This window comes from Anguilla anguilla, chromosome 2, assembly GCF_013347855.1.
Source record: "Anguilla anguilla isolate fAngAng1 chromosome 2, fAngAng1.pri, whole genome shotgun sequence".
NCBI classification, from domain to species: domain Eukaryota; kingdom Metazoa; phylum Chordata; class Actinopteri; order Anguilliformes; family Anguillidae; genus Anguilla; species Anguilla anguilla.
Genome location: NC_049202.1, coordinates 12,130,616 through 12,152,370, shown reverse-complemented (window position 1 = coordinate 12,152,370; position 21,755 = coordinate 12,130,616). Strand labels below are relative to the sequence as shown.

The 21,755-nt window shown below is 40.3% G+C and overlaps 1 protein-coding gene across 2 annotated transcripts in view; it reads right to left on the bottom strand.

The window, feature by feature from the left end:
* The window catches only part of phyhiplb (phytanoyl-CoA 2-hydroxylase interacting protein-like b), a 23,775-nt gene extending 2,020 nt beyond the window's left edge, over positions 1 to 21,755 (bottom strand). The window contains exons 1-4 of one of the 2 annotated variants that reach the window (XM_035407137.1): positions 21,326 to 21,755; positions 2,962 to 3,158; positions 1,940 to 2,114; positions 1,628 to 1,745 (exon numbers count right to left, since the gene is read on the bottom strand). In XM_035407137.1, the coding sequence (XP_035263028.1) occupies positions 1,628 to 1,745; positions 1,940 to 2,114; positions 2,962 to 3,158; positions 21,326 to 21,431 (596 nt within the window). In that variant the 5' untranslated portion in view covers positions 21,432 to 21,755. Of the gene's footprint in view, positions 1 to 1,627; positions 1,746 to 1,939; positions 2,115 to 2,961; positions 3,159 to 9,827; positions 10,030 to 21,325 lie in introns of those variants that run through there. The other variant, XM_035407138.1, reaches the window with a different exon arrangement.

Genomic DNA, 21,755 nt, shown 5'->3' with positions numbered 1-21,755 from the left:
GAAAGCCCTACTGCATACTATCAATGGGATGTAATGTTATTCTTCACAGTACATCCCTGGGTACACTTCTTATCCATGAGATGGCACTCATGTGTCTTTTTCCAAAGGAAAAAAAAGCAACCATTCAATCTGGCTTAGGAGACAGCGTAGCACAATCGTATTTAGGGAAGGAATATGGATTTAGAGTAATAGGTAAAGCTCTCTGAAGCTCAGATGGAAGAAGCACAGTGATGTGGAACAGGAGGAAAGCCTTCCGTCAATGTTCCCAGGTCAGAGCCTCCATCTCAGCCTACAGCCTCTCTACATACCTTGGCCTCTCTAGGTTAATATATTAACATGAAGAAGAGGGTTGGTAGCAACTGAAATCGAGTTAATTGACATTTCATGGTGCTTCGAGCATCTTGTTTCATAGCCATTTGTTTTGCTGAGACGTTCAACCCAAGCACTGAGAGCAGTCTTTTTTGTGAAGTGTATTGAGCTCCACAGTGGAATGCCTAATGTCTCCCGGGGAAGTCAATTGCTAACGGCTGTGTCAGTGAGAGGATAAAGTGCATCTTCAACATCAACACAGACCTCAGCAAGATGCTCTCTTTAACAGGATCATTCATTACTAAAAGTCTGCTTAGCAAAACGGCACTACAAACACAAGCAGAGCCGCGCAGATTGATGTCACCATTTTCTTTGGTTCTTCTAATGGAAGAGGAAGTCAAGAGAGAGATGAATGCTTACGCACAGCCTCTGGCACTGGGCAGCAAGGTTAAAATCTGGATGATAATATTCAACTAATAGAATGCAAGCAAATGGTGACTAATGCTTTTTGCTACACAGACTGAGATATGACATCCTAAGATGCAGCTTTTAAGAACAAGCTCACATATTATATTACTGGCAGCCAATGAAGGGAATGCTTGCTAGTGAGCACCCTGTACTATTTGAACTTGTGACATCGCTCAGTTTTTGACTGCACTGCCGGATCAGTATCTGGCCAAAAACAGCTGTGTGTACTGATCACGCCAAAGGACGTGATCCTGCTTCATTCCTGCTTCTAACAGCCAGGGCTGCAAAATAGGGCCTTGTGTCAGTCTTCATCTTGTGTTGTTCTCAGTCTTTTGCTGGCCTCAGGATTGTGCTGTTCTCAGTCTTGTGCTTGTCTCAGGCGTTTGCTGGTTCAAGTCATAAAACAGCAGACCACCATTCTACCAGGATTTATTATAATATTCAGTCACCTCTCTCCCCATTCTCTCCACAGCCCATTTCACAGTAAAATTAGGTTTGGTTGAGGGTTTTTACATGACTTTGAATGCATGACAGTGCAAGCACTTTTAAATATATTGTTCAGGACACTGCCAGCTTCCCGAGGATACAGCATATCCTCAAATGCAGGAAGAAAGACTTGGGAAAGTAAGAGCGAGTGCTTCAGTGCAATGTAATAATACTGTGAATAATGAATGACTTTATATGTCTCGCTCATTTGTAGCAATGGTTGACTTCTCTATTACAACCATAATTTCGATGTAGCCCCAGAGCTCATTACTGCAACAGAATGTTTTTCCCTCAGTCCAATATCAATAATTAATGCACATGGTTAGAGCGGGTAAACACACAAGAACACATACTGTAGGCCTACCTGGCATGGTCGAAATACTCTTTGTGCTGGTTGCGATAGAACACGGAAAATTTCAGCATCCTGCCCGCAATCACCTCGGCTTTCTCCAGCAGCTGCGTTAGATGCACAGTGGAATAGTCTGGAAACAAACAGATGGGGAAACTTATATCTCTGCGATAGCTCAAAGCGCTACTAAGTAGGAGGACACCGTGGCCATTTTTCACTGCCAGGGAGGAACGCGGAGCGATCGCTCAAAGTCGCGAGGACTACGCGTTAACGGCGGTGCGCGTGTTTGTGAAGTGGGTCTTTCTCGCCGCGTCGCCAGGCGCTCACCCGCGGTGCAGAACTCGATGATCTCGCTCCACTCCGACACGGCGTAGTCGCCGTCGCTCTGCTTGGAGGCCGTCTGCACGGCGACCGTGTACTCCGTGCGCGGGCTCAGGAACCAGTGCCCCCTCACCGTCATGGGCAGGGGGACCGCCTTGGCAACCAGCTTCGTCGGAACATCCTGGAAGGCAACGGACGGTGAAAAGACTCTGTTTCACTGCCCTCCCTCCCGCCCCCCAACCCCCCATAGCTGTGAAATGTTCCCCCGTTAGTGTTATTATGAAGCAGTAACTGGAGGAAAGCGACCTCAGTGCAGTCATCTGTTTTCAGAACCCACTTTGCTTATGGCCTTTCAAGACTCAAGTATAGCACACAGGAGTCCTGCTTTTGGAGACTATTGATGGGTGTATGCAGTATTCATACACACTGCTACCTTCCCCATGGAGAAAGTGTATCAGCATCTGTAGTAACACGGAGGCTATTGTAGCATCATCTCCGCAAGGAAAAATGGGTATGGAATTTACCGAGGTCGTTTCAGGAAATAACGCTATTTTCAGGCACAGAAGTCGTGCTAAATGCCAGCTGGGCAACTGATGGAGTGCTGTTGTGATCGAATTGGAGATTAGACAACCGATTTATTCCATTTCATTATCGCAGGGCGAGCTGCAAGGTTAAAGGACTTAGGCAGGCTCGTTTGAAATGACCGAGGCATATTAAAACAAGAAAATGGAATGAAATAAAATTCAGGACGCGCATCAACCAAAGAGTAATGGTTTCCAGAGATAAAGCCATTTACTTCAGCATGACAGATTCTACCTCCTCTTTTTAACCATAAGTAAAGATAATTCATGGAATGACAGCAAAAAACTTAGCAAAAAATAATTAATTTTCTAGATGACGTCGTGATCTAGTCCCATGTCTACCTTGTGGAGATAATAAACAGGAATTCCAACAACAACAACAACAACAATAATAATACAATTTTTAAACTACATTTTAAAGTGCAGCCTTTAGCCTTCAAAATCTACCTTGTGTTTAAACTTGTTTGAGTTCTTGTTCTCTTTCTTGTTGAGATCGATGAAGTAGTGGGTAATTCGCTCTTTAGCTTTAGAGTCCATGTCCCAGGAGATCTTGAAAGAGTCGCATGTGATGTTGTTAATTTTAATATTCTGTGGAACTGGAAGTTCTTCCATCTCTGCAATCCCACTGTCCTGGGATTTATTTCCTGTGGAAGAATCAGGCAGTTTGTGTTAATTAGGAAAACACAGAAAAAGAAGGTTCTAACTTGCATTAAAAGGGCAAAAGAATAATTTTGCAATTGCGCTGAAGATGACAGTTACAGATCAAATCAAGTCAATTAAATGATGAAGGTTTCTTTGAGAGATCTTTAAGAATCATTGAACTGGACCCATTCAATGGTACCAGTCACCACTATCATTGGGATTTCAAAAAGTTTACCATTTGAATACATAACTGGTACCATAGCAACATTTCTGTGTCCACTGGTTACACTGAATATCTCAAAAGCTTACTGTACTGTAACTCTTCAGACAGTTAATGATGACTTCATCATTAACCAAGTCACAGATCTTTTCCTGTAATTTATAGCACCTATAAAACACAAAAAACCAAAACTCCACAATAACACCAGTAGTGGAAAGTTGGTTGATCCTGGAGTCTTGTCAGAAGGGATGTTATATAAAGGGTTGAGATTCTGTAAAGAATTAAATGAGTAATCTCGGTCATTATGGATACATCACACTAGTTTATCTAAGCATCATAGAGATATAGGTTACATACTGTTGTTTTCCAAGAACAGTACCATGCGTTCTCACACCGTGTCTCATTATAATATAGCAAGTGGTGCAGAGCTGGGAGATTTGTAAAGACAGCAATCTTCCCCAAGCTTTCCCCTGGCAGTTTGACCATTTAAATTAGTGTTTTGTCCTTGTGAAATCGCAGGGGGTGTGAAATTAGTGACAGTAGATTATGCTCAGGAAGCAATGGATGTGCAGTGTGAGGTCCACATCCGTCCACATGTACTAATTATTAAAACTCTCTGAGATGGTCAGGAAAACATGTCTTCATAGTTTTGAGGGTACATACAAACAGCCAGTAAATGTTTCCAGAGCAGTTCTCTCGTCACGATGCTGAAAAGCTCATACAAATTGTGATCAATTATTGTACTGTATTTATCCTTGTTCTACAACCCAATCTTGATATGGAAGTGAAACTTCATAAACCCCTATTATGTGACAATGATGTAAACCAATCAGAATTTTGCTACAAAGAGCAGGGTTTTTTGTTTGGTTCATGCAGGTCATGATTGACGGTTGAGTGATAGCCCTACCAATTATGGGGAAGTTTGGGGTTTAGGGAAGTCACACTCTTCCATCCCTGCTGTCTTATTCCCTCTTATTTCCAAAGTGAAAAAGGAGATTTGGTAACAGGAGGCAACAGACAAATATTTTAAAAGGTACTGCTTGGAAATCATTACCAGACACCAGTCAACAGGGTAGTGTTCAAACAAGATCTCAGGTCCACATTCATAGGTACCAGGCAACTTTAGGAAGTTCACCCAGTACAAAATAAGATAACAAGATGAAGGAATCTGTCCACTACACCATTTGACACAAACCTGGCAAACCTGTCACTAAAACTGTTCTGCTGGAGTGTAAAATAAAAGATAGGAACAGGAACCGCCTGAACCATACTGTGGAATCAAATAAAACTTTTATATCTGTATTACCTTTGCTCAACTGCACTGCACTGCACTTCTTGCTATCTCTCGCTCTCTCTTGCTGGAGGCTGCGGGCTATACTGAAACAAAGAGTCATGATAACGAGCCCAGGTCTGTGTGTGAAACAGATATGACCCTCAGTGTTAGAAGCATCCATTTTGAATGACTTGATAATTGCAGAGACTGTCTTCTGACCAAATTATTACTGCACTAATTTTTAAATGAACATTTTCTTTCATAATAAACCAACGACAACAGCAAAATTGTACAAAATGGATCATGGAAGGCATTTTCTGGAGAGCGTGTGGAGTATAGTTATTGCTCCATTTTGTTGGATCGCCACAACAATGGGCTGGATCCTCAAGTATCATCAGACCAACGTTTGTAAAATGAATGCTAACGTCACTGCAGCTGACTCATGGCACCTGTAATTTGATGCACATTTCTAAGATATTTCAGCGTGTCAGTCATGTCTCTTTGGATTTTGCCGGGCTGTTAAAACAGCGTGACAGCCTGCTAAATAAATAGGGCTCCAGTGCTGGTCAGACCGCTGTCCTCATGAGGCAACCCAGGTCTTTGCCTCCGGCAAAGATACTGCCATGCCACGTAGAATCATTTTCTTAGGGGGAAACTTGTGAATGCTAAGGAAGTGTGCCTCACTCCCACTGCATGGGAATCTAACATTACAAAGTAGTCCAAGGGAAGATTGGCTTGACTGAAAGTAATCGATTGACCTTTTTTCCATTTCCATTCATCTATTTCAGTCAATATCAATACCAATACATGCCAGAATTATTTATAACGTATTTATACTGGTAAAGAGCACAGTAGTGACACATTATTTAGAGAATGCCAATCAAAAGATACAGCACCCATATATTTAAAAAAAATCTTATAAATAGGTACACAAGGCCAAACAAATAAGGTGAACCTTATATAATTTCTGTCTGTAAATGAGGCTGTGGCCTTATTTTGGCAAATGGCTGTTTATTAATTGAGGCATATTACATATGCAAAAGAGACTACTTCCATCCCTGTTTCCGTGGCTTAACCTAATACCGTTCAAGGACATTGCATCATCAGCACTGACAAATGGAGTAAACATGTTTTAATAGTGTACATGAAATCAGTAAAAGCAAATATACTTTGCTTAAGACCACATGTAATAATATCAGTGCTATGCGCATAGTCATGAGTTGACAATTTGCATAGTATGCTTTATATAGCATGGTTATGTTCATTTTTTTGCATTTCTGATTCATTTTTGACTGTTTGTGAAAATAGCACATAGATCTGAGTTCAACATGCAATATTTTCATTTAGTACATGTTGGCAAGGAACAAAACCTTTGCCTGCCAACTACATAGAGTACAATCTTATATACTGAATTATATAACTGTTATATTGCTTTTTGTTAAACATATTATACAGCAATATAAAGAAATGTACAAGAATGAAAAAAGAAAAAATGATCTAAGATGTAGATTTTAAAAATATTTTTAAAAATGGCAGCATGGCTGATAATGTACTGGTTGGGTGGCACAAATAGATATTAAAATGACATATATTCATTTAACACCATTGGCCAGTCAACATATTTAGTTAACTATGGAAAAAATGCATTTTATCAGGAATTTTCCCTTTCCATATTGCGATTCTTATAGAACAATCATTTAATTCTCGCAGGCATCATTCATATACCTTTATTTGAGTGTTTTATCTCCAAAATTTCCCAAAGGGTCAGGTTCAAGCTTTTGCATGCAGGGACTAGAGTTTTTCTTTTTCTTTTTTTAAAACTGTGATGCATACTCTTGTGCACCCTCCACACGGTCACCACAGTGGTCTGGAACTTGGCTGAGGTGGTGAGGATTTTGTGCAAAAGGCATTCAGGTCCACATGGGCTCATCCAGCCTTTGCAGCTCAGTACACCCTGGAGTATGGATTTGGTTTCAAATTATTCATCCAGTGCAGCTGGACTTCATCAGAAGCAGTTTATGAACCTCAATCAGCCTTTTGCAGCAATGTCCAATGCTGATGTAAGTGAGGGCGATATTTTCTGCTCTCAAGGTACAAAGGAACTGGAAATAAATAAGGGCGCTTATTTTTCTAATTGTGCTCTCCGCGTTACTGTTGATGCATTCGTCCAATCTTTAAACCAATGAGAATCCTTGCGCTGACAGCCTGACCTTTGCACTACACCCCGACTCTGATTTAGAAAGTGTTCTTATAGCATTTCTACCACAGGCTCACATGGAATTGCAGTTAGGACGCATAAAACCATGTCTTTGGTAATTATGCAACTCAAGCCTCTTACAGCCTCTAATTTCATGCTGTCAATGCACTTCAAGTGCAGTGAATTTTAACAAAGCCGTGGAAGGAAAATGTCTTCCCACTCCCATTTCAGTTTTCATCTTAGCCCTCCCTTGCCTTCACCACTGAGTGGGCAAGAACTGCTCTTTCAAGACTATATTGTGAAGAGAACCTTGGAAGTGCCAGATTTAACTGTTTCCATGGCAATATAGACAAGGCCAGCAACAACACCTTTCTGAAGTTAACTTCTTTGAAGAGATCTTTATTCCATATTGGTGATGTAGGAAGATGTATATCAGACTTGAGGTTATGGTTTGTCTCCATACTTACAGTAACCTGCTAATTACACATTTATTGCATTATAGTCTACAGTAAACAAAAATCTGAATTCTTTCATTTCAATCTGACTATGCCCAAAGCATGTCACAGAGTGGGGAGGAGCCTGAATGTAGATGTTCTGTGGTGCTAGATGAACATGGGGTGCCACTGGTGAGTCTGAAGAGGTTTAACAGCGTGGGTTTGCTAAATGACCGCATAGCTATGTGACAGTCACGGGTAATCTAATGAAAGTCATTAAAGATAAACACAATAGCTAATAAATCTGGCTCAAGAAAAGATACAGTACATCATGACTGAAAATGAAGAGTTATAGTATAGTATGTGCATTTTAAATGAATACTGGATTAAAAGGACTTTTTACGTTTGCTGCAAATTTTTATATATTACTTTACCTTTACATAATCTGAACTTTTTAAATCAATTTACTCGCAGTTTCTGCAAGTAAACAAATGCCACAACATTTTAAAATCTCTTGGTAGTGCATGATATATTGTCATTTGCCCATAGATTTCTAAAGGACTACATATATTCTGTTCGCTTTTTAATGGTTTTTTAGCAACACAAGGTGAGTTCACTTTGGTTCAATTTATGTAAATGCTTTACCATCACATTCTGTAATTTTTTCAAGCATTAAGCTAATGCTAAATGGATTTGAATGGGGTAAACATATGGACTGTATAATATATCCATTACAATACATCATAATAAAGTATTTATTTTATGACAAAACATAAAAAAGCATTTCATAATCAATAATACAAATATTATATTGAACTAGTTTTAACTTTTTTATTAGAATATGATCTAGATAAGTTTGTTCTTGTAGTAAAAAAATCAATATTTTTAATTATTCAGCTTGTTTATGCAATTCTTGTAATTGAGCAGCAAAAAAGCTTAAAGTACAGATAAATTATTGTGTTTCAAACACCCACAAACCATAAACATGCCATGTATAAAAATACAACACACAGTCATACATGCCCAAGGACAGATGACCGCTTAAATCTGTTTCAGATCTTTAAAACGTGTTTAAACCCGCTCTACAGCACAGATGAAAACAGTTGTGTTGACTGTTCATAATGTTCTGTAAAATGACTTGATAAATAAACTGGCTGGTACAAGGACATACTGGTGGCTTCCATCTATTATTGAATAGAGCCGAATGGTCAAATAATCAACCTAGTCAGTTAAACCATGAGACGTGGCACTTTCCTATCCAATTATGGTCATCATTAATCAGACATTAGTTTGTCATTAGTCAGGTTTAGCCTCATTTTCTGCAAAGACAATGGACTACTCACTAATCTACCTTTAGCATGTGAGAGAAACAGCAACGTGAAGCTAAACATGGCTCTTTACAACATCCAGAACATAGGAAGTTTAATGACACAGCAACAAGGGATTTGTGGATTTTACTATTTATTTATTTTTTTCCATTGGTACCTTATTTCTGGCACTCATTTCAAATCAAACCATTTCAGAGTTCCAAACTGTTCAAGTTGAAGGCTAAATGTGTTTTGCAGATTATGAAGCTGTCCATTAGTGGGGGATTGCATACTGTGGATATTGGCTGTCATATTGCATGATCTTGGGAGAAGAAAAAAAATGTAATCATCTACAGTGTACTTGCCATTGACAAAAACAGATCTATGACATCATTAATTCAGCAATACTTTGCTGGATTAATTATTGCATGACATGTATTACTATTTGAAGTTTTAAATTGTTTGGCTAATATTTTCAAGACACAGATCACAGCACCCTTCAGTTATGCTGAGCAACAGATACTTGCCTTCAAACTATCAATTTTCAAACTATTTACAGTTCAAAGGAAAACAGCTTTACAGAAAACTCACTTGTTTCTTTTATATCATTGTCAAAAATGTCAAACATCTCATATTTCCCTGTCTACCAATGGTATCGTCTTCATCAAAGCAAAAAAGCTATTTTGCCTGTCGAATTAGTCTGATTTCCCATTTTTCACAAGGCTTCTCCACACTACGGTGGCACGTGATTATACAATGGATGGGAGCATGGTACAGAATTTCTGCATCGCGCTTATGGCAATATCGCAGATGGCCCTGTGAGGAGGAATACCTCCTTTTAAGCTGTCAGGAAGAGGCTAATGCTTCACCCTATATCTTCCTCCCCCCGGGCCTGGGAGAAACAGGCCAGCCGCTGGAGGGGAGGGCCGGCCATAACTCATTCAGCGAGGGGCTCTCCCTGCGTTTGACTCAGTGCTTTACAGGGCAGCCTCCCCGCAGGGCAGCAGCAGCAGCAGCAGCCCCGTTGGGCCCGAGGATGGCCCCGCCCAGGCAGACCCCACGTCGTCACGACCACCATTAAAAAAAAAAAAAATAAATAAAAAAATTTCTCGCGCCACCTCTCTCCTCGCCTACATCTCTCCCGCCTGTTAATCTTCGCCGCGAATGCAAAGGCGACTCAAGAAGCTTAAAACGTAGAAGATTACAAATTAAGAGCGCAAGAGAAAGTGAGTCTGCCTACCGTCGGAGGGAAGCCCGTTTATCATGGAGGCTGAGGCCAAACCGAGGCTTCCTTTCTGTTTAGCTCGTTCACATCCGGACGGCGTGAAGGTGCGAAGCGGGCACGTTCATCAGGATCCCTGTGTTTGTTGACCCCGCGTACTCAGATATGCTGGCGGCGGACCGTGGTGCTGGCCTGTAGCTCGGAGCCACACACCCACAGGCTATTGGCTTACAGGGGTTTAGTGTTTGTTCAACAAGACCAATGCACGCTCAGCGGGGAGGGCACAGATTATGTCATCAGCTAATGCCGGCTCCAGTCACACTGGCCCAGGCGCAGTCACAGTTTACAGCGGGGAGGGGAAACAACACGCTTCCCGCTAAGATTATCCGTCGCTTCGCAAAAATCCAAATCAGCTCCTGAGAACAGGAAAGGGAATCCTTTCATAACGGATCCCTCCCCAAGAGAGCATCAGCATATGCATGTGACACTGCCACCCAGTCTCAAAAAAAGAGAAAGGACATGACTAATCTAATTTCATCTGAGCCCTCCAAAGCAGGGTAAGGTATTCAGACAATTATGAACAAAGGCGGGCGTTCCAGCACAAACATGTGTTTGAACTGAAAGCATCATAATTAATATTTTAAACACCATAATTATTGTTATTATCAAGAAATTTGGAGCCATTTTGAAATAAACAATGTGGATGGTTGCCAGACTATTTCATAGTGTAAAATAGGAAAGAATATATGCAGGAAGTCTGATTATGACATTTTAAAAAATCATTAAGAATATAAAAATACATTTCCCAAGCTGCTCGCAATATCAACTGCTTTCTATGATGGCACAGTAAAAATTATATGAACATGGTCAATCCGGGCACATTCATAGGCTACAAGATTAGCATTAATATAGCAGGTCATCCAACCAACTGCATAAAACTACATTTACATCTACATCTACATTTAATAGTGCCAGTTTATATTAAGAGCCCATAAAAATGACTTAAACCCTATGAAATATTAATGCTTAAACTCCCTTCAAAGCTGACAGCACCATAAGCAAGAGAATAACCTGAAAAGTGCATGGATACATTACCCTCAACATCAACTATCCACAAGCGATGGAACTGAACTGCATGAACTTACAGACCAAATCAGGGCACTGACAAAGGCCATCCTTATACCACAGACTGAAAGAGCTTGACAAGGAATCCATTTAAAAACCTAACTGAGGAACTCAATGCCCTCCAATGAAATATCCGTCGCACAGTGACAAGGAACAAAGGAGCGTGGCTTGTGCAATTCATTTTGGAGTAAAATTAACATCAAATGCGATGCGAAAGGAATGTGGTATGTTACTAACTTCGGGAACAGAGACCCGGCACAACTCTGAGGACATCATTTTTTTACCCACAGCCCCTAAGATTTTAACCCTTTAAGGTGCAATATCACAAATATGTATGTGATTAGAGTGTTCTTAACTGAAAATTCTAATTCTGGTGTAGCAATTTCTACTGATAAGCGAAAGCAGTTCACTAACTCACTAGTATTTTGAGAAACCATTCCAGAAAAATTACTCTTCAAAGGGTTAAGACAAGATTCTCGCCACACAGCTTTTTTCTCTTTATTCTCAAAAATAGATACCTTTAAAAACAATTAAATTACTTTTTATTGTTCAGTTTATATTAACATGTACAAATGTCAGTAGAGACTCTGTCTAAAGGAGGTAAATTGTATGACAGTTATTTTTTTAAATTAAATTCATGCTGATAGTTGCTGACCAGAAGCATTGAATTGAATGATTTTAGATCCATGAGATAGATCTAAAATAATCATTTTTAGACTTAATAAAATCCACAGACTAATGCCAAGAAACAGCAACCATCTGGCAAACATGGCCGAATGCTGAACTGATTGTTACTTACATTTACTGTTGTATTGTGCATGCTCCATGCATACCCTTTACCCATGGGGCTTTTCTAATTAATTCAACTTGGCCAACTGCAATCAAAAGCAAATTACGTTGAGGTGAATAGTGGGGAGATCAAAGTCTGAGTGATTAAAAATAAAAGGGTAATTAATGAAGACCAGCCAACAAAATACCATTTATGGTGCACCATTATCCATTATGTACGACACTATTGCACTATATCTAACACCTTTGGGTTTGCAGATATATCAAATATTAATTATTTTCTGACTTCACCATGTTTCATCACCTCCCCCCAAATGAATCCCTTGAACTTTTAAACTTTAAATGAATTCTGAATATGGCTATTTTAGTCAATACAGAAACAGTGGTATTTTATAATTAGGCATGTCAATGTTGCACAAACAGCGCTGCTATGGTGCACCCTGTATCAACAAGATTCCAAATGCCAGTGCTCAAATTTAGATCTCTGGTATACTCTGCTTACAGCGAAGTGTGATGAAGCAACATTGTTGTTACACAAAAAAGTCAGCTGCTTTAATAAAACAAAATTTTCCTCAATTTCAAATAATGGACCAATTACTGGTAATGGAAGGTTACAAGTGGTAGACTCAGTCAAAACCATTACTTTCTGGTTTTGATATGACAGCTCTTGATCAAGTGTAACAAATTATTAACCTGACCCATGCAGAACAGTTTGGGTTAGTATCCAAGCAACATGTCTACAAATACTATAATATTAAGCAATATTAAGACATTCAAATATTATAATCTAAGAATAATTATGGGTTTAATAAAACATGCACACCATTTTGAGAAATGCTAAGCCATATGCTTCAGTACACATCTCCTGCCATATTTTCACCATGGTATGTGTATAATTACCTCTGGTTCATAAATCACAAATATGTTTTTTTCTTCTTCTACTGAACCCTCTATTAGTGGGAACCAGCATATGGGGCTACAGTGCTACTTTCAGCCTCAGGGAAGGCATTAAAATTTCATGACTTTGAATCACATACCCAAAAATAGCCACAATGCTTCATATTATAATGCGATAAATCAATAGGAAAAGATGTTGCAGCAGCAAAGTCGGTGCTCGTAACTTTAGTCCTGTGGGCTTATTCCAGCTTCAGACAGCAGCAGCAGAAACATCCAACAGCATAAACTATAGCTGCAAGCCAGAAGAATCCTGATATGTCAGGTCACATATATCTACTGTACTAGATGTACTAAAATGGTTTCCGAACTCCGCTCACAACTCAACTGCGTTGCCCAGGCGAATAATTAGTAGTCCGTTATTGCACAGAATTCTGCTACTTCAACAAATGTGAACTCAGAGCAATTTCAAGCACTGACAAGAATTAACTTGAATTACACACAAGTCTCAGACTACAAAGAATTCTTTGTAAATCAAAAGGGGTAGCAAGAAATAAAGTCAGTACTGTTCCAAAAGAATATTCTAAAGAGGATTGCAACTAAAACCACAAATCTTTGTTCCGATAATTATGGCAATCATTTTAATGATAATCATTACAATGATGATGATGATGGTGGTGGTGGTGATGATGATTATATAACACTAATGATTATTAGTAATAGTGTCAGCTTAGGGTTCATAAGGACAGAGGAGCATCAAAGAATGAAAAATATTTCATTCATTTATTCTGTGCAATGAACATTACAGCATTTCCAAAACATTTTAGGTGGATAGCCGCAAGAAAGTTGCGTGTCTCAAATACTCTGGCTGAGTTAAGTAAAACAGCACATCCTGAAAAATGTATCCATGCAGAATGCTTAAATGAATGAAATGAATTGAAGTTCTGTTAATCACATGTCAAAATGAGCTACAGTAAAGGAATATATGATGTAAGAGCCATAACTACCCTCACACTCCAGTGTCCATTTTAGCTCTGTTTTTAATTGCTATTTGTGCCTCTGGAGTCATTTCACTGTCACCTGCACCCACATAAGAGGCCCTGTAGTTAAAGTCTGTGTGTTCCTCTGATGCACTCACTTGTAGATAATTGGCTTTCACACTAAAAGCAAAACGGTTCTACAGGAAAGGAGATGCTGCTCTGAGGTGGATCTCTCACAGACGCCAACTGGTAACCCGCAGATACCTGGACCATCACTTTGAGGTGCAGTGGAAGCCTAGCCTGTGGAAAACCTAGCCTAACACTGGTGGCATAAAGACTATGTTTTTGCACCACTGCCAGGAGTCCTGCACTATGGTTTGCTGCATAGCCCGTTCTGGAACCTGTCCAGGCTACAGGACACAGTCCTTATAGCAAGTGTTTTTACTGACCAAGTGAATGTAATTAAGCTAATTAAACTGACCGTGTTTTCTTGTCTTGTAAGATATATGGACTTGTAATGCAGAAAAGCCAACAGAAATATATTTTTCTCTGATATGCAAGATCACATATTTGTTTTTTTTTTTTAAAACACACACAAGTGTCATTGACTAATATTCAGTTGTCACAGTGTAGCAAAGATAATCCTTTACCAAAAAAAAAAAAAACGTTATATGAGAATGACTCACATCGTTTTGAATTCTGAAATAAACATAAGAGTGGGTGTTTTTATTAAAATGTGTAGTATGAAAGGGTAACAACCAGCTGTAAATGCAAATGAATTCAAAATATATTGGCAGTTTCTGTGAAGATGATCTAAAGCATCCGTTGTGGGGGGGAAGTGTTGCTATTTCATAATTCCATGTTGGCACTGATACCTACTGGATGGAACTTTACCAACCAAAGGCATGCCATAGAGTAGAGAAACAATGCATTTCTGCCATCCTGACGGGCAAATAAAAAGGTACACTGACAATCTTTTCAGTTGTCTTGAAATACACTGCACTTGTCAAAGGCTTTCTAAGCATCTCCTGGTCTTCAGTGGTTTTAAACAGCTGTAATTACCTGAAACTCTTTAACGAATTCATGTAATGACCGTGATTATGATTGAATTTTTGATTGCCGCTCCACCGATCCCATGTGTGAAAGTCCCTTCATGTTACCAAAAAAGAAAAAAGAAAAACAGCTGACACACTGATTTAGTTCAAAGTGCTTTCAAATATAATCCCAATAACACCTACAGCCTAAAAAAAGACTATTTTTGTAGACATGCGTTTAAGGAAAGATTAATATTTTTAGTTGTTATCTCTCTAGAGGAAGGCCCTGAGTTGTGCATGGCTTCAGGCAGTACTTCCATTACCTTCATTTTTCATACACTTCAGCAGCAGATATGCAAAATGAGTTCAACATTTGTCACTTTTCTAAATACTCTCTTTGAAATATTTTTTAGTAATGTGTGCCAGTGGTTCGGATGCCTGATCATCATGTCAAAGCATCTATCTATCGAGCGCATGTTGCCTATTCTGGGTCATCTCTAGGTGTTGAAAAAAAGATATCCCTTCACAAAATCCGTGTAACAAAAATTTTTCACCTTTTCCGACCACAGTGCTGATTACTACATTGCTATTTTTGGTAATGTTACTGAGAAAATTATAAAATTATACCTACTGCTATTATATTTCTTGGACCGATAAAAGCAAACTATTTTGGGATAATAAGTGCTATTTCCTAGGCGCACACACACACACACACACACATATATATATATATACATACATATATGCATGATTGGATTCTTATTTTATTTTCCTCCTCCTCCTCTCCATTTTATAAATACACAAATATAATGTTCATCTCTTCTGCCGAGAGGCAGTAGGCGTGTCCCAGTGCCACTTCAGTGATTCAGGAACAAATGACACAGGAACAGCTGGGGGAGGAAGTCAGGAGGTGTGGGGTCCTGATGGAGCTCATCGTGTGGGGTGTGTGCGTGGTGTGTGTGTGGGGGAGGCGGGGGGTGGGGGGGCGGGGGTTAGAGGAAGGCGGGCTCATGGCCCCCTCAGTGCTGACACAGCCTCCGTACCGCGGGACAGCCCTCCCGCTGCTAATCCATCAGGGGTGACATTCCGGGTTCCATAAACCACCCCGATATCTCTTTTTAATCAAACGCACGCTGAGAATTACATAACATTCGCCCGTAATGAAAAGCTTTTCTATTATTTATCTCCTCGGTTATTGTTTGCTTCAGTAAATTCAGGAGAGCAGCTGCTTGAATTGATTTGCGTGGCGGCCATGCAAGGTTCCTAGAAGGACTCCTTATGGGTGAATGCCTGGACTCTGTTCAAGTTGCATGGCATGTATTGCAGGTCAGATGTCATTGCCTCCCATAGAACAGCTACAATGGAGACCCTGCACAAGCCGGCTTGCATTATTACTTTACATTTGTAGGTACAATGTATTAAATTTTTTTTTATTCATGTTAACAGTTCAAGGGAATCGCTTGTGAATCAGTGATAAAAAAAAAATGAAATACAGTACTCCCATAGTTTTCAGTCTCAGATTTGTTGAGAGTTACAGGTGATAAAATTTCTCAAGAAAAAAATTCATTTCAAATCTTTCTCCTTGCGGAGAAACAGAAGGGATTATGTGAACAGCAGACGAAACGCCAGCTCACAAGTGCAGGCTGTTAACTCAACATTTCGCCGAAACCGTGACTTAGCTCCATTTGCAAGGGCTGCACAATACAAAATGTTTTCACGTCGTTCCGTTGCCAGGACAGTCATGCTGTACAAAAAAGGCATTTGCAAGGCAAAGGCAGAAGCCTATTGCACGCAGTGCATCAGTCTTTTTCACAGTCAAAATCCAAACACAACTACAAAAACCTCACTAAAAATGTATGGTGTGTTTTGTGCACATGGAAGTGAACAAAGGAGACACTCCTGATAAGGCTATCGCAACGACTCCTCTGCCTTTGGCAGCATTTACATTTCATGTAAATCAAGCGTTTTCTCCAAACTGAGACTTACACGTTATGTAAATTCAAGCTTGAGGGCTTTGCGAAGCTGCGGGGAAGTGAGCGGCAAACTCTGACCGGAGAAAATGGCGGGATTGCGCACGCGTCTCGACAGGACCACCGAGGGGCCGGGCTCATTCACACACAATAAAAAAGCCAGTGGGGTCCGGGCATTTTGAATCGCTGCTTTGTTTGATTAGGAAGGCGTGACAAGCGCACGCTGAGTGTGAAATGATGCTGCCAACGCCGACGTCTCACTGGAGATGCCCCGAACCTCAGACAGACACAATCCCTCATGCTGTCTATTAATCAGGTCTGATCAAAAGGCAAAATCTGCCTTTAAATTAAACGGGCAGACAGGGGGGATTTACCTAGTGGATGGCGAGACAATCGCAGTTACTGGGGCTCAGTATGCTTCTCAAGCGAGATAGCAGATCTGTAGAACCTGCTGAGAACAATGACTAATCCTTTTCAGAAAAAGAGCAATTTGCCCGACGGAGCAGTCCTTGTTTTTGCCAGTAAAATGGAAGCAGTGTTCTAATTTAATTGCTTGCAAAGAAACTTAAGCTGTTAACGCCTTCAAAGAACAAAGCTGGAAAACACAGCAAGAGCGGTGTGAATAAGTCCAGAAGGTAGCAAAGATTCAACACTTATCAGTTATTATTTTTCCCCATTTCAAATATACCTTGTGAGGTCACTTAGACATGTCAGCAATGCAAAGTGTGTAGGCCCTGCTTTCATCATCATGTCACGTCCTGAACAGTTCAATTAGGCAAGAACAATTTTTTTGGGGTCTAATTCATATTAAGGACTAATTACATGGATGTTTGTGTGGATGCATACTTCTATTACTATCTAGACTTTACTGCTCAGCATACAAATATGGCTGCCCTTTGTCCAGAGCGCTCATGAATGAGAAACAGCCAGCCAGCCCACAGGGGAGAGCTTGTGTCCCGGGACATCAGGTCTGCGATGACAGGGGCATAATTAACACGGGTGATCCAGCTGGCCAAAAAGACCCTCTCGCGGCGGGACATCAACCCGCACCAAATACGCGTGGTGCCGAATGAAATACATTTCTGTGAGCAATACTAATGAATCCAACCCTTATCATTTCAGTTTTGTTTGCCGTTGTTTTTGTTTTCTTCTGTCTCCCTATGCACGTTCAGCATATACAATTTGTTAATTGATAGCGTGTGTTAAATCGGTCCTTTCATTAACTGGTGCAGCCGTTGTGGAAACACCCAGGCAGATGGCTGCCCCTGTGCCTTGCCTTGTCTCCACACAGCTGGACCTGGGGCTCCACACAGAACATTCATCCCTGCAGTAGCTCATGGGCCTGCCAGGGTCCGCACTCACAAAGGAGAGAGAGGCAGGCCTTCACTGCCTGCCTTAACCACTCCCTCATCACCCCCCCCCCCACCCCCCCACCCCCCTTCCCCCCTTCTCAGACAGACACAAAACAGGAGCGGTCTTCCTTCACCTATTATGAAGATGCTAAGCAATTACATTTCAAATTTTGTAAGATTCTAATATAATACGTATTTTTTGATGCTAAAAATAACGGCACAAAACAAAATTGTTTTTTTCTGTGGACCATGTCAATTTCCGGAGATCAAGTGGTTGACAGCCACTGAATCAGAAGGCTACTTTATTTTTTGATTTGACAAGCGAGTGGGTGTTATGTAAATCCGTCCATTGTTGATATTAAAAAGCACGGCTTAAGTGACTTTACTATTCAACCAATAAAACTGGATTGAGTGATCTGTGCTTGTTGTAAAGTAGAACCATCTACTGTTGGTACAAAAGGTTTTTCTCTCTGGCTGTTCAGTGTAACAGCTCCGAATAATCCCAGTACTCTCCTGTTTGAATAATGAACTGATGTCCTGGGTACTTTGTTCGTTAACAGCTTGGGGACTGGTGTCTGGACAGCCAAATTTCTACCAAGTCAACATAAGAAATATGTAAATTTGAGACTTCAGGCAGAACTTGCTTGTTGACGCTGTTACATATGTCAAGCAAATTATTAATTACACTGGCTAGCAAACCAGTTGGGTATCAAAGAGTCAAGGCCATGTAGAGGGGTCTTATTGAGCATAAGTTACAAAAACAGGAAGTGATTCAAAGAACTGTGCAATGTCAAAAGAGTGAGGCAGACCTGATGACCAAAGGAGACTTTCTCTAATGCCTCGGCCTGGAATGGAGACCAGTTTTACCAGTCCAGGCTGCTAAATTGAACACACTCCTCTTGTTTCAACCCCCTGCTTTCATCCCAGTTGCTCCCTCCAGAGACAGCATAATTGAAGAAACCCCAGGTTCCTTCAGAGAGTTGTTGGAAGGAATATAAAGCAGGGTACTCCAGCAAATTTTGTACAGCTTCCAGACAAAGCACCTGCCCTTCAGAACTGCCAAATGAATAAGGCAACAAGAATGATACTGCTAACAACGAGATTACATAGGCCTACATACATACGTATAGTACATACATACATACCCACAAACACACCCCCCCCACACACACACACACACACAAAGCTATTATGATGAAGCAGCTTTTTCATCCTCACTGGTTTAAATTCAATTGAAAGATGCCATTTTGAAAGACTTGCTTAAAATCGACCATTCGTCACACTTGCCAAATAACTGGTGCACTGATTCTGATTGCTTTGGGAAGCAGTCAAAAAAGTAAAGCAAGCAGCTGAAAGTCATTGTGATCCAAGGTTATCTTAATCCTCTAACTGTTGTTCTGTAAACAGAGAGGAACAGAATACCGGAAGGGCACAGGGACATACACAGTGGGAGGGGTTGCTATGGTGTACACCTGACCGTATATGGTGCATGGCAAGAAGTATAGGCTTAGCACCATTCTGTGCAAACCACTGCTAAACACTGCTAAATACATCTGAAACAAGTCTAGCATCTATGAGACAGCACAGAATGTTGATAATGAAAATATAAGACGTGAGAAAATATATTCCACAATGTAAATGTAAAAGAAATATTAACAAAGGCATTTTCATTTACATTTTGCAAATCCCTCTGAAAAATACACCAAATATAGTGTTTTTTTTCCCAGAGTTGTGTGGTTTTCCCTTCTTGTCCAGTATTACATGGCTTGGACTGTTGCCAATTTCCATGTGAGTGCAAGCTCCTGTAGGCGTTTGAACCATGTAGACACTGCATTTAATTCTACTCAGAAAAGGCGTTGGTACGAGACCTTATTGAAACATACCTCACCCTTTTAAAAATTATATTTATGACATCGGGACAGAGGTCCATGAAGTCTATTCACGGTTTAGTCACAGATGATGCAATTTTCAGAAATGAATGTGATATCGCAATTTCAGCTTCAACGACTTTGCAATGTCAAGTGCATGCAGCGTTGACAAAATAGATTCAAGGAACTTTTGAGTGTACAGTAAGTATTGAGTAGAAGGCCGGAACTCTTTGTTCTTTTTGCAGCTGTTCCGCCATAACACAAGTGAAAAAATCCCATTACTTATTGCATGATAGGGTGTGGAGCCTATGAGCACATTTCCCGGCTATGGGTGCAGCCATCTTTAGAATGAGCCTTTCTGTACATACATGCTTAATGCCATATAATCTACACAGAATTTAACGAAAGAAATTTTCTGAGACGTGCAGTGGTTAAGTGCTTCGATATTTAAGCAGTCAGACATTTGTATCTTTCTGAGCTATCGTATTATTTCGTCGTTGACCCAATGCTGCCAACCAATATTTAGCATGAAACATGCCAGTCTGTTACATGCACGTTTTATTAAAAGTATTTCGAAATTACAAAAGGTATCAAATTAAGGTAGTCCTTTTAAAACAAAGCTCTAAAGACCGTTAAAGACCATAACTCGGTGACTACGGTTACGTTCACTTAAACAAAAAAAAAAAAAATCAACTTTATAAAATGCAACCATCCATTTAAACAAACTGAAAAAGCACAACGATTTGGCAGCAAACCTGTCTCTATAGCCTACTGCTAAACCGTTGAAGATCTTCAATGTCATGCTCACATTTTTTGTTTTCTTTTCTCTGTTTTTACCTTTTTCTCTCCCAAAGAGATGAAGCCTCAGCCTTTTTAAATATTGTGTCTCCTCGTTTGCTATTCCTTTTAAGACTACAAAATTCGAAAAACTGAACCAGTTCTTATCTTGGTGTTGAAACAGTTTACAGCAGAAACATTTGCAAATTTTCCCACCGGGAAGCTTTGGTCTGTGTCCATGGTGCTGAAACAGTGAATGCCGTTCATCCGCGCATCCGGCAACATTTGAAAGAATATAGAATTCGCATATCTCTCTGTGCTCCATACATTATTGGCACAATACAAGGTCGTTACATTGCTAAAATACAGAGACGAAAACATTGTTTCGACTGATGGATCCACCTGCATCGAATTTCCAGTGCCTGCATAACCAGCCGGCTGAACAAACCCTAGTCTTGCCCACATGTGTACTCTATACACAAAATAAGGGAGTCATTTTTCCATTTTCAACACTCAGAAAATACATAAATCATCGTGCATTTGCATCATACTCTCGTGCTAAAAAGCAATCTCATTGTTGGCTAAGATAATGTTTTTAGACGTATTGCTATACAAAGAGCTGATCTCGCAGACAATTAGCCAAAGAGAGAATATGGGCGAAAAATACAGGCAAGTAAAAAGAACTGGCATAGCTGGAGAGACTGCTACTCGGTGGTCCCGATCTTACCTTCCCTCTCACATAGCTGAATCGCCTCCAAACTCAAATTCTTGATCATGTCCTCACACGGGCTTACGGGGCTACTAATGCCGTGTCCCAGTCGAGGAACCTCCATTTTCTAACCTTGCGTTGATGTCTCCCTATTTTTGTGAAATTTCGATCGCCGTGCTGCAGGATTAGCCTTCACCTTGAATAGAGAGTCCAGTCTATAGGTTTTTCATCGCTTTTACGGGGTTTCTCTTACTGGTGTGGCCGAGGCGGCGTCAGAGAATCGTCACGAACGCACGGCACAATGCTGATTTGTCGCTGCGACGAGAGAGGAAGAGTGAAAATGTAGAGAACCCGTATCATTTTTTTAAAAGTTGAAGAACCATAAAACACACATGCTTTTCTTCTCATTGTGTGTTTATAAATTCATGAGCTCCCTGAATTTCAGGCA